Source organism: Manacus candei, unplaced genomic scaffold, assembly GCF_025592945.1.
Source record: "Manacus candei isolate 608988 ecotype Guabito, Panama unplaced genomic scaffold, ASM2559294v1 h1tg000139l, whole genome shotgun sequence".
In the NCBI taxonomy this organism is placed as follows: domain Eukaryota; kingdom Metazoa; phylum Chordata; class Aves; order Passeriformes; family Pipridae; genus Manacus; species Manacus candei.
The window spans coordinates 1243160-1254002 of record NW_026138187.1 but is presented as its reverse complement, the minus strand read 5'-3'; the positions used below and the strand labels follow the sequence as shown (position 1 = coordinate 1254002).

Sequence of the window (10843 nt, the reverse complement as noted above, 5' to 3'; positions counted from 1 at the left end):
AGGACCTCACAAGGCTCCCCATGCAGAGGTGGGGTCTCCCCAGAGTCCATCCCTAGCCAGGGTCTCTGGGACAGGGGGAAGCTGGTGGTGGTAGTAAGTCATGGGGGTCTGTCAATGGGAGCAGAAGAGCAGAGACTGATATCTCTGGGCCAGACCTGCAGGTCTGTGAACACCAGGCACCAGCAGGACCAGAGACTGGGGTGGGAGGAAAAGGAGGTGGCTCAGCGAGGGTGAGAGAGAGTGGGGAGATAGAGAGGGACAGGACCACAGGGAGCTGGAAGGACAGGAGATGTTGAAAAGGGAGGTACAGCCTGCCCAGGGACTTACACTTTCTGGTGGTCACTGACACGGTTTCGGAGCACGTTGATCTGCAAGAAAAAATGCAGGTGGGTGCTGAGGTCTGGCAAGAGGCCCCACGCCTGGCTGGGGACAGGGGTCGAGCTGAAGATGCACCACTGCTTTCTTTTTCCCAGCAGTTCTTGTGTGGGGTTTAGAATAACAGAATCCCAGAATGGTTTGAGTGGAAGGAACCTTAAAGTTCATCTCATCCCACGCCCTGCCATGGGCAGGGACACCTTCTACTAGACCAGGTTGTTCCAAGCCCTGTCCAACCTGGCCTTGAATGGGGCTGTGCTGTGCAGCAGAGCAGGAAGCCTCTTGCAGTGCCAAGCAGGAGCTGGGAGGCCAGCTGGACAACCCACCTCATCTCCCAGCTGGGGAGCAGAAGGAGCAGCCAGGAACACGGAGGGTGAACAAGTCACAGAGGACCTGGTGGCTCACCTCATATTTCTGCCGCTTGAACTTTTCCTGCAGGTCAAATTTCTCAGCCTCCAGGTCACGGATATTTTGCCATAGCTCCTTGGCCTTCTCCCTATGGGAAGAGCCAGCTGATGACAGTGCAGGAAAGGGACATGGCTCCCAGGGGACAGGGAGTGATGCCAACACCTCCCCTGCTCTGGAGGCCGCTTGTCCAGACAGGAATGTGTTACCCAGGCGGTGATGCCAGTCCCACACGTGGACCAGAGCCACGGTGGAGGTCAGTGCACAGGGGGACATGCAGGTCACACACAGGTGAGAGTGGGTCCCTCAGGACATATGTCCCACCCATGTGAGCCTGGCTCCCTTGGGACACACATGTCCCATGTGTGTGAGCCTGGCTCCCTCTGATGGCTGGTGCCACCAGACGCAGCCTGGCTGTGGTGGCCCGGCAGAGCCATGGAGCCATGTCCCCAGAGGGGTGTCAGAGCCCCTCTCTATCTGTGCCATCACCCTCTTGTCTGGGCTGCAAGCCCCAGACATTCCTTCCAAGAATGGGATCCAGCCCCAGACATCCCTCTCCAGCCCAGGATCCTGCCCCAGGAGGTGAGACCCAACACCGAGCTCCTGCCCTGGACACCTCTCCTGCAGCCTGTGCTCACCTCAGCTTGTCCTCACTGAGGTGGTCGATGTTCAGGGGCTTCCGCCGTTCACTGAGAATCTTCTTCTTCTTTTCCCGCTCTGTTTGCTTCTTCCCACCCTTTTTCTCTGACTGAAGAAACCATCAGTTCATTGGAGGGAAGGAAATCTGCCCAGCCTTTGCTCTACTCCATCCAAAGTTCTGCCACCAAGACCCTCAGCTTTTGGGGTTCCAGAGGCACATGAGGTCTTTAGGAAATTTTGGCAATAGTGGATGAGACACCTGTTTCCATCCCCATCCCCATCCTTGTCCCTGAGGCAAGGTTGGAGCTGCCCTGGCCAGCATCTGCACAGCAAAGGTGAGCTCACAGCAGCTCTGAGCTCACTTTGGCCCCGTAACCTCTGCTGTGACCCAAAAACGGTGACCTGACTTCTGCTTTTAGAAACCACAGTCTATCAATACTGGGTGAGGTCAGCCCGTGGTGAAGCCCTTCCCAGGAGCACCAGCAGCTTCATTGGCACCGCCTGGGGTAGGATTACACACCTTCTGCATGTAGCCTCCAAAATGCAGCATGTTGGAGAGAGCTTTCTTCTTCCTATCCTCCTCCTCAGCCCTCTTCCGAGCCTCCTCTTCCTCTTTGCGGGCTCTTTCTTCCTGCCAAGGTCAGGAGTGGGTCAGGAGCAGATGGAAGGACACATCATGGACTGTCTTGCACCCAGCACACAGCTCGTGCTCCCAGGCCCCCCCAGCCCATCCCGAGCCCCCCGTTCCCCAGAGGCACTCACGGCCATCCGGGCCTGGCGCTCCTTCTCCCTCTCACTGCGGATCCGCTGCTGCTCCGCCCTCTCCGCTCGCCGCTTTTCCTGCACAAGGAGAGGACATTGGCCTGGGCACCCCGGGAACCTGCATCCTCTTTGTCCCTATGGACAGATCCCTGATTCTCACAGCCCTGAGAGCCCCAAGGGTGGATCTGCTGCTCCCACATCTCCCAAGGGAATGTGTGGACAGTGACCACGAGCAAGGTGCATCGTCGTAGGCACCACAGCAGAGGGGCCAGGGGCTTCCCAGTGACAGGACCTGAGGGAATGGCTGGAGCTGTGTCAGAGGAGGTTTAGGTTGTATCTCAGGAAAAGGTTCTTCCCCCAGAGGCTGGCCAGGCACTGAACAGGCTCCCCAGGGCAGTGGTCACAGCCCCAAGGCTGCCAGAGCTCCAGGAGCGTTTGGGCAACACTCTCAGGGACAGGGTGGGATTGTTGAGGTGTCCTGTGCAGGGCCAGGGGTTTGACTTCAATGGTTGTTGTAGGTGTCTTCCAGCTCAGGAGATTCTATGATTCTGTAATTCCTGGCACTGAGGTACAAAATCTGGCTCAGATCTCAGGCTCTGTCCTGCAGGGATCTTCCTGTCAGGACTATGAGGACAGGATGGTGGCCATGTGCCCCCAGGGGAGGGGGTGGCTATAGTGGTGGAGGGGGAAGGCTGAAGACGTACAATCCTGTCCTTGAGGGACAGGAGCTCCTCTTCCTCCTTCTTCCTGCTCTCAAAGTGGGCTTCAATGAGGGCCTGCAGTTCGTTCAGGTCCTTCTCCATGCGCTTGCGGTGAATGTCCTGCACAGGATGGAAACAGGAACACTCCCATGGGCAGAGCCTCCAGGAGCTGGGGAGCTGCTGGGCACTGTGAGGGGAGCAACGTGAGAGGATCACCCTGTGGGAATGGGAACTGAGGGCACAACTTACATCAAAATCCAGCCTCTCGCCGTCTGGGATTTTGGGAGGCACCAGGTTTGGCATGAAGACCCTGCAGTGGAAGGTGAGCAGGAGGATGGTGGGCCTACAGCAGGTATCTGACCCGCCCAGCCCTCCTCTCTGAGCCTTGCAGTCCCCAGGGGTGAAGAGTGAGCACAGTTGGGGGTCAGGGCAGTGTAATACTTCTTGCTGGAAGTTGCCAGCTGGAAGCCTCCGAGGAAGACCCGTGGCATTCCCGGGAAGCACTCCAAGGCACCCACATGGCTGGAATAACTGTGCAAGCTGCAGACAATGTGGCCACGACCCTTTGCCAGCACCCTGCTCACCCAAAGGGCACAGAGGAACCACATGCTCCAGTGTGACCTGGCACAGGGAGATGGAGACCATCCTCTCTGAGGGCTTGAGGGAGGGCAGGAGATGCTCAGTAGGGGCACGCAGAGACACAAAGGGATGAAGAGATGATGGCTGAGGACAGATCTGCCTCCCACACCACAGCATTCCAGGGCTCCATGAGGACTCACAGGTTCCTGGCTGTGGTTTACAACCCCTCTCCTTTGGGCAGGTGCTCTGTCCCTGGAATGCTGGCACTCATGCCGCGGCCAGGAGCACACTGCAGAAGCCAGACCCTGGCTGTGCCATGGACTCTCTATCCCAGGCTGGGGTGCACAGATTTTTTTCCAGCTACAGGGCCACAGGGCAGCTGAACTTCTCCCAGGGAGCACACAAAATGCTTCAAAACTGCCTAAAGACTTCATTCTCAGGATCCCCTCGTGCTCCATGTTTACCTGTCTGTTTCTCTCCCTTTTTCTCTCCATCTCCCAGTCCCACTGGGTTTCCATGCTCTGGAGGCCTCACTGTCCCACGCCCTTTATGGATCAGGGTGCTAAGCCCATCACATGGAGCCTCTGCCCTGGCACAGCTCCCAGCTCAGACCTTTCCCCAGAAAAAACACTCTGACACTTACTTGGGTTTTGGCTTCGATTCACCTGCAGGTCCCCAGGAGCAGGAGAGAAAGACAAGGTCAGGGTCACAGGCATTTCCTTCACACATTGACCCAAACCCACCACCCTGAGCCGAGCTCCCCCTCCCTCCCAGCAGCACAGGCTGCACTGTGGATCATCCTCCATCAATGAGGTGTCCATCCATGTGCCAAAACCCAAGACATACTTTGGTGCTCCTGGCTGGGCAGAGCAGTTTTTGCTACCTCCTTACCCAGGTGAAAGGAATGAGGGTGATACTTCACCTTCCCCAGGCTCCTGCTCTCTGTCCCCCTCTCCACCTGTGGAAAACAGAGTCATAGAACCACAGAATATGTTGAGCTGGAAGGGAGCTACCAGGATCATCGAGTCCAACTCCTGGCCCTGCACAGGACACCCCAACAATCCCACCATGTCCCTGAGAGCATTGTCCAAAAAACAGCAGTGCCACCCTCTCCTTTTGTATTTTGTACTTTAAAATTGTACTTCAATCCTTCTAGGATCCTCAGGGAAGCTGTGGCTACCCCATCCCTGGAAGTGTTCATGGCCAGGTAGGACAGGGTTTGGAGCAGCCTGGTCTAGTGGAAGGTGTCCTTGCCCAGGGCAGGAATTGGAACAGGTCTTTTCCAACCCAAATAATTTTGTGATTCTCTGGTTCTCTGATTTTGGGTGAATTTCTTTCCTAGGCAGCACACAGCCACCCCTCCTGCTGCCCCTGCCCTGCTGCAGGACAAGGCCAGGGCAGCTCTGCCCTGTTTACCACAGAAAATGAATTCAACACCAAAAATACTGTTCCAAGGGCCCAGTATCTTGAGGGACTGGGGTCAAGACTGAAATGGCCAAAACCATCTCTCTTCTGCTCCTGCTTTACCTTCTCCTGATGCCTTTGTTTCATCTTCTTGCTCTGTTTTAAAAGAAATGGGGAGAATATGAATTAGGACAACCACAGAGAGGTCCCAGCACTCAAACCTGGGGGGACATAGCTGAGATCTGAGCCCCTCAACCAGCTGTAACAGCATGGGGTCACACATCAGGCCACCCCAAATGTTCCAGAGCTCTCCCATGAACACCAGTGCTCTTCAGATGGTGAGAGAAATCAGAGCATGACCCCACCTCTGGAAACCCCACCTGTGGGGACCCGAGGATGGAACAGGCTTGACTCATTTTTGGCATTATTTCAGAGGGCTGGGCACAAACTGATCAGCAACCAGCAGAAAACACAAACATTTTCATGCTTGCAGGGCCAAGGCAGATCAGGAAAGGGCATCTCAGCTTTGATACTCCCCTCACTGGACACCACAGATCTGGGGGAGAGCTGCCCCTCTGTTCTACTGACCCCTGTCACAGGCCATACTGGGACATCTCAGACCCTTTTTGGCACTGCACTGGAGCTCTCATGGCTCCTGCCAATCCATGGGAGCTCCCTGGCAAAGCCACCACTCACCTTCTGCCTTGGTTTCGCTGGTTGTCTCCTCCACCTCCTCTACCTGTTCTTCCTGACCTGTGGGATAAAGGGCAGTGTGAGTCCAACAGCACCGTTCCCTCTGGCTCCCAACACATCCTGGTATGGGACAACTGTGTCACAGAGCTGACTGAGAGAGACCAGAGGAGATGCAGCCACAGGAGAGAGAAACAGAGGCTCAGAAAGCAAAAGATTTTGCTCTAACCTTTACCCAAGGGCTGCTCTGTCCTCAGGCAGGGGAAAAAAAATAAATTAATGAAATTAAAGGATTTATAGCCACTTCCTGGCTTGTCCCTCCTTCCCTCTCATGCTATCATTCCCTTACACCCCAGGAAGGGGGGGGGGTGATTTCCATCGTTCTCCTCTAGCCAGTGAAGCCCAGGGTTGGCTGGCACTAGAGAACCTGCCTTCAGCACCTTCACAATCTTATTTGTGACACTGTTGGAGCATTTTTCCACTGGAGGGAGCAGTGGCCCCACAAGAGTCTTCCATTGGAGTCAGAGCAATGCCGGGGCCCGCAGGTCTTGGGAAGACTTGTGGTCCCACAGCAAGACAGAAGGGAAGAGAAAGAAGATAGTAAAGGGAGCAACCCGTGAGTGCATTTGATGGGCAGATGTAAGAGAGAAGCCACAGACACAGGAGCAGATCCACATACAGCACAGCACAGCAGGAGAGGTGAGTGCAAGGAGCAAGAGAGAGAAGTGGAAGAATGAAAGAAAACCATTTCCTAGCCAGGGAGAGGCAAAAGACACATGACCCACGACATATTCACAGCAGCAGTGGAGAGATGAAGTAAAGAAAGGTGCAATAACTACCGTCTTCTTCCTCTATCCATTCTTCCTCTTCTGGGCCAGGGAGGAGGGGAAGGAATAAGCGCAGAGTTAGTTGGAGGCCATGAAGCTGTGGAGCTCTGGAGTGCATTAGACAAGGACTAAAACACTGCAGTGGTTTCCCCTTTGTGCCTCTCTTTGCTCTTAATGCTCAGGGTGTTTTGCCTGGCAGTGCCCTGAAGCAGCAAGAGGCTCAGCAAAGCCCAGCTCCCCAGCCCAGCCCAGCCCCAAAGCCCAGCTCAGCTGTGTCCCAGAGCAGCTCCGTGCCCAGGGCAGTTTGTGTCTTCATCGAGCTGAGGCAGACGGAGGTTTGTGCTTGAGCATCACCGACACACATCCAGCTGAAGTTCCAGCTCCCATTGGGTTACTGGGCTCACACCTCTGCCAATACCCGTGTCCAGCATTTCCACCCCTGTTTTTAGTCAAGGGTTCGCTTTGACAAAAGAGATCCTGGGAAAAGTCAGTCTGGTTTTGGTCCTACTGATGTTTCAGGCGGAGAAATCTCGAACACGCCTTTCCTGGGCACGATTTGGCCATTGCAGCCAAGGAGTTGACCCCCACAGCCCCCTAAGCAAAGCATTGAACCCACAGCACTTGTCTCTTGGTCCTTGCAGGTGAACACCTACCTTCCTCTACGTACTCCTCTTCACAGAGCACACACAGGCACGGGAGAGAGAGAAGAGAGAGAAGACGCAGGTTACTGAAGTTTCTCTGATCACTTTTTGGCCTCAGGGCAGCTGCAGGTGCTCCAGGTGCAGCTGCAGATGCTCCATGTCCTCTTACCTTCCTGCTCCCTGCAAAGCACAACACAAGTATCTGGAGTTACACCAAGCTGCTGTAACGGGGCACGTGCATCCATCGGGAGGGGAACCTGGAATTTCCTCAAGGATGCCCCCCCTTTCTCATAGCAATGGGCAAGGACTGTTCTGTGGGTGGCTTTAAGGTGGCAGTGGGGACAGGGACAAGACCCAGGTCACTCTGCAGGCTGTGGACAGCAGGACTGACACTTTGACAGTGGTCAGAGCACACCACCAGTTTGCAGCTTGAGAAGACTGAGTGACCATGGCCTCCCAGAAACAGTCATCTCACATCCCACCTTTGCCCCAAAGTCCTTCTCTGACCTTGGGGAAGATGCACAGCCTGTCCTCAGGTGTACCCAGGGGGCAGGCTGCTGACATGTGAGTTTGTCGTGGCATTGAAACACAAGAGAAGGATGCAAATCTGCTTTTTCAGCTGGTGGATGAGAAGCAGGAGCTGTGTTCACACTGATCCCTACAACTGTGTAGTGCAGATGTTGAGCCCCATCTCTCCAGAACACGCCTCATGGCCCAGGAACTCTCACCAGCAAAAATTCCTCTCAAATTTGGGCCTTGGGGATTGATGGTCTGGGTGTGGCAGCAGGACCCCATCAGCAACAGACTGGTGGCATCAGGTTTTCCCAGCCCTACCTCACTGATTTACACTGCAGCCTTTTTAATGTATGAACCATCCCTTGTCCCATCCATGTGTGTGGATACAGCTCCTAACCCAAAACTCCTCACTGCTGGGGGTCTGGCACTGCCAGGGCAGTGGTGTAGATGGGCACAGGTTGGGGGGGTTCATGCTGGGTGCTGGGGTAATGACAAGAGCCTCTGAATGGCACCTCTGAGCAACACTACAACTCTGGGAAAGAGGGAATAGGGGGAAAGAAAGTGTGTTTAAAAACACACCACTTACTGCTCATATTCTTCAGTGACCTCTTCAGTGTCCGACATGCCTGGTTATCTGGCAGAGTTCAAGGCAGATTGGAAAAAGTGAGGGTTAGGAGCTGAGATAAGGACAAGCACAGCCTGTCCTCCAGTGCTGGGACACGGGCACAGAGATGTTGCATCTCTCCAAAGGACTTGGAGCTTGGAGCTGTCCCCAGCTGGGCTGTGACAGTGTTATCTTAGCAGAGATAAGGCTCCCCCCTCCCCTCCTGTCCCAGGATCACAGCTCGCCTCAAATAGGAGATTAGACACAGCCTCATGCAGCACTGATAACTCTGTCAGGAGCCATGTCCAGGGCACAGCTCCCCTCTCCTCAGCCCTCTCAGGGGGCTGTGTTTGCTCAGGGGGCAGGAAAATCACCCCTATAATGATCAGCTTGTTTTGCTTCCTGTTAGCTCAGTTGAAGCTTTCAGGGACGACCTGTTATCTTGGATTTACAGCCAAGGCACAGCACAAGTCCTCAGGGAGATCTCCCAGCCCTCCAAGTGCTCTGGAAAGAGGCAACCTGGGCTCAGCAGGAGCATTTCTCTCCTGATGCTGGCTCTGGGCCTGAGGTCAGCTAAAAGGGATAATTCACAGTCTGGTTTGCCAACAGGGTTAAAAACTCTGCAGCAATGGCCATGCTTATGTTCCCAGCTGTGGTCAGGAGGACTTTGCTCATTGTCCCACCTCATCCAACCTTCACCCAACACTCCACTGTGAGGTCTGCACTGAGCAGATGCATCCCTGGGCATCCTGGAGCAGCCCAGGGCATCAGCCCCATCCCCTGCCCAGCCTGTGCACTGCTCATGATTGTGCCAGACCTCAGCAGAGCTGAGATGCCTCAGGACAACGCAGAGCAGCTCTAGAAATAACTTTCATGTGCTAAACCACCTGTTCCCAGAGCAACAACATTTCACTTCTGCTGCTGCCCGGACTCTGGGAACAACTGGTCCTGGCTGCATCTGTTGAGCATTTTATTACCCAGGATGGGTAGGACAGGCTTCAGGATTGCTTATTCAAGATGCTGAATCCAGAGCTGGATTCCTCAGGCATGGGAAAGGCATTACAGGAGGGGTGTTTGGGCACACCCACAGCTCCAGGGGTTGTCAAATCTCACTTCTGGGCGATGACTCACAAGGGGCTTTTGGAGACACACGAAGTTGGGACTCGAAGTCAGCCCTGTCTGCCTCAGGATCACCTCCTGCTTCTGACACTGCTCTTCTCTTTCTTCTGATGGATGTGGGGCCTGGCCCTCAGCACCCCCTCCAGCACCATCCCCTCAATTTCCACTTCCCCTCAAATATCAGTTCGTGGCCCTGCTTTTCCCCCAGGTTCAGCATGGTTCTCAAACCTCAGGTTTGGCCAAATCTTTTATGTGGCCTCTAAGCCTGTAAGCACAAGGCTTCATATCATCCTCTCAAGACACAGGAGTGGAGGGCCCCTCCTGGCCATGACAGTGCAAACCTCTGAAAGTTTATTCCTACATTTCCATTCCCCTCCTATCTCATACATCACTAGATCCCACAGAGCAGAGGGAACAGCACCAAACCCAGGACTGTTATGGGGGTATACAAGAAAAAAGTGGCTCTGGGGAGTATTTATCCATCCTCTGCACAGAAACAGATAAACTTTTCCATTAAAGCTTGAAATTCTGTTTTGATAGAATTAGGAGAGCCAGCAGATATAGTACAGAGTTAAAGAGGAAACATTGCACATATTATTGACTGCAAAAAATCTCATATCATTTGCTGTGTATTAAACAACCCAGATATTCCTCCTACTCCTTAAAATCACCCTCTCCTTCAGCTCAGGGCTGGCTGGTCACACCTGTGGGGCTGAGTTGATCCGTGGTTCACAGTCTCTCCCTCCCTCCAGGCTGCCCAGACATGGAGCTCCCATTTCCCACCGTTTCTCCACTGTGGGTCATGTCACTGCTCCAGTCCTGCCTGGCAGGGTCAGCCCATGCCCAGGAGCATCTCACCCCTATCCCACCCCACGGGCTGCCAGCAAGCCAGGGCCAGGCTGGCCTAACCCTCCCACAGGCATCACATCCCTTCTGTTCCCTCCAGAGACACAGGGATCAGGGATCTCTGAGATTCCCCCAGAACCAGGGCAGCAAGATCCATTCAGCCACCTTGGCACACATCAGGGTGGTTCAAAAGGCGTTGGACAAACTGCAAACACGGAGGGCTGGAGATGGTCCTGATGCTTTTTCCATGGGAATGCCTTCATGGCAAAACCCCAGCCCGGAGCAAGGGGCTGGGGAGGATCGTGAGCCCCGAGCCGAATCACTCCTGGGTCTGTCAGTGCTGCCTTCCACTGAGCATCCACACCAGGAGCGGGCTGCCCCAGCCTTACCTGTGCCGCGGGAGGTCCCGGCGAGCCGAGGGGAAGCCGGCGGGTGTCTGGGAAATGCTCTTGGGGGGCAGGAGGCTTTAAGGGGGCTCCAGCGCCCACCCCGGGGCGGGCAGCGCCGGGAGGAATGTGCCCGGCGCCCAGCGAGGAATGCAACACTTGTGAGCTGCTATTTCGGCAGCCGCGGCCCCGGCCCCCTCCGCCGCTCCCCCTTCCTCCCCAGGAGCCCATATAAGCCCAAGCTATTGTGTGGCCTCAGAGATTTGCTATTTTAAACCCTCCGTACCGAGATACGTGAGTGCCCGAGGGGCTGACACAAGCCAGCCCAGCTGTCACCCAGGGCCGGGGA

At 55.0% G+C, this 10843-nt stretch overlaps 1 protein-coding gene across 1 annotated transcript; it reads right to left on the bottom strand.

Moving 5' to 3' along the window:
- Positions 1-234: 234 nt before the first annotated feature.
- Positions 235-6548, bottom strand: TNNT2 (troponin T2, cardiac type). Its single transcript, XM_051771694.1, has 12 exons — positions 6395-6548; positions 5562-5618; positions 4989-5021; positions 4384-4419; positions 4105-4126; positions 3132-3192; positions 2886-3002; positions 2182-2259; positions 1940-2050; positions 1419-1528; positions 781-871; positions 235-368 (listed from the first exon to the last, which is right to left on the bottom strand). The coding sequence occupies exons 1-12, from the start codon at positions 6498-6500 to the stop codon at positions 324-326; spliced, it is 867 nt and encodes a 288-aa protein (XP_051627654.1). The 5' UTR covers positions 6501-6548; the 3' UTR covers positions 235-323.
- Between the last annotated feature and the right edge of the window lie 4295 nt (positions 6549-10843).

Excerpts from the sequence above, each read along its gene's own strand:
- TNNT2 (XM_051771694.1), bottom strand. The coding sequence starts at position 6,500 with ATGCACTCCAGAGCTCCACAGCTTCATGGCCTCCAACTAACTCTGCGC. Across the intron at positions 4,420-4,988 it reads AACAAAGGCATCAGGAGAAG|GTGGAGAGGGGGACAGAGAG; the intron begins GTAAAGCAGGAG and ends TGTTTTCCACAG. Across the intron at positions 3,003-3,131 it reads GCGAGAGGCTGGATTTTGAT|GACATTCACCGCAAGCGCAT; the intron begins GTAAGTTGTGCC and ends CATCCTGTGCAG.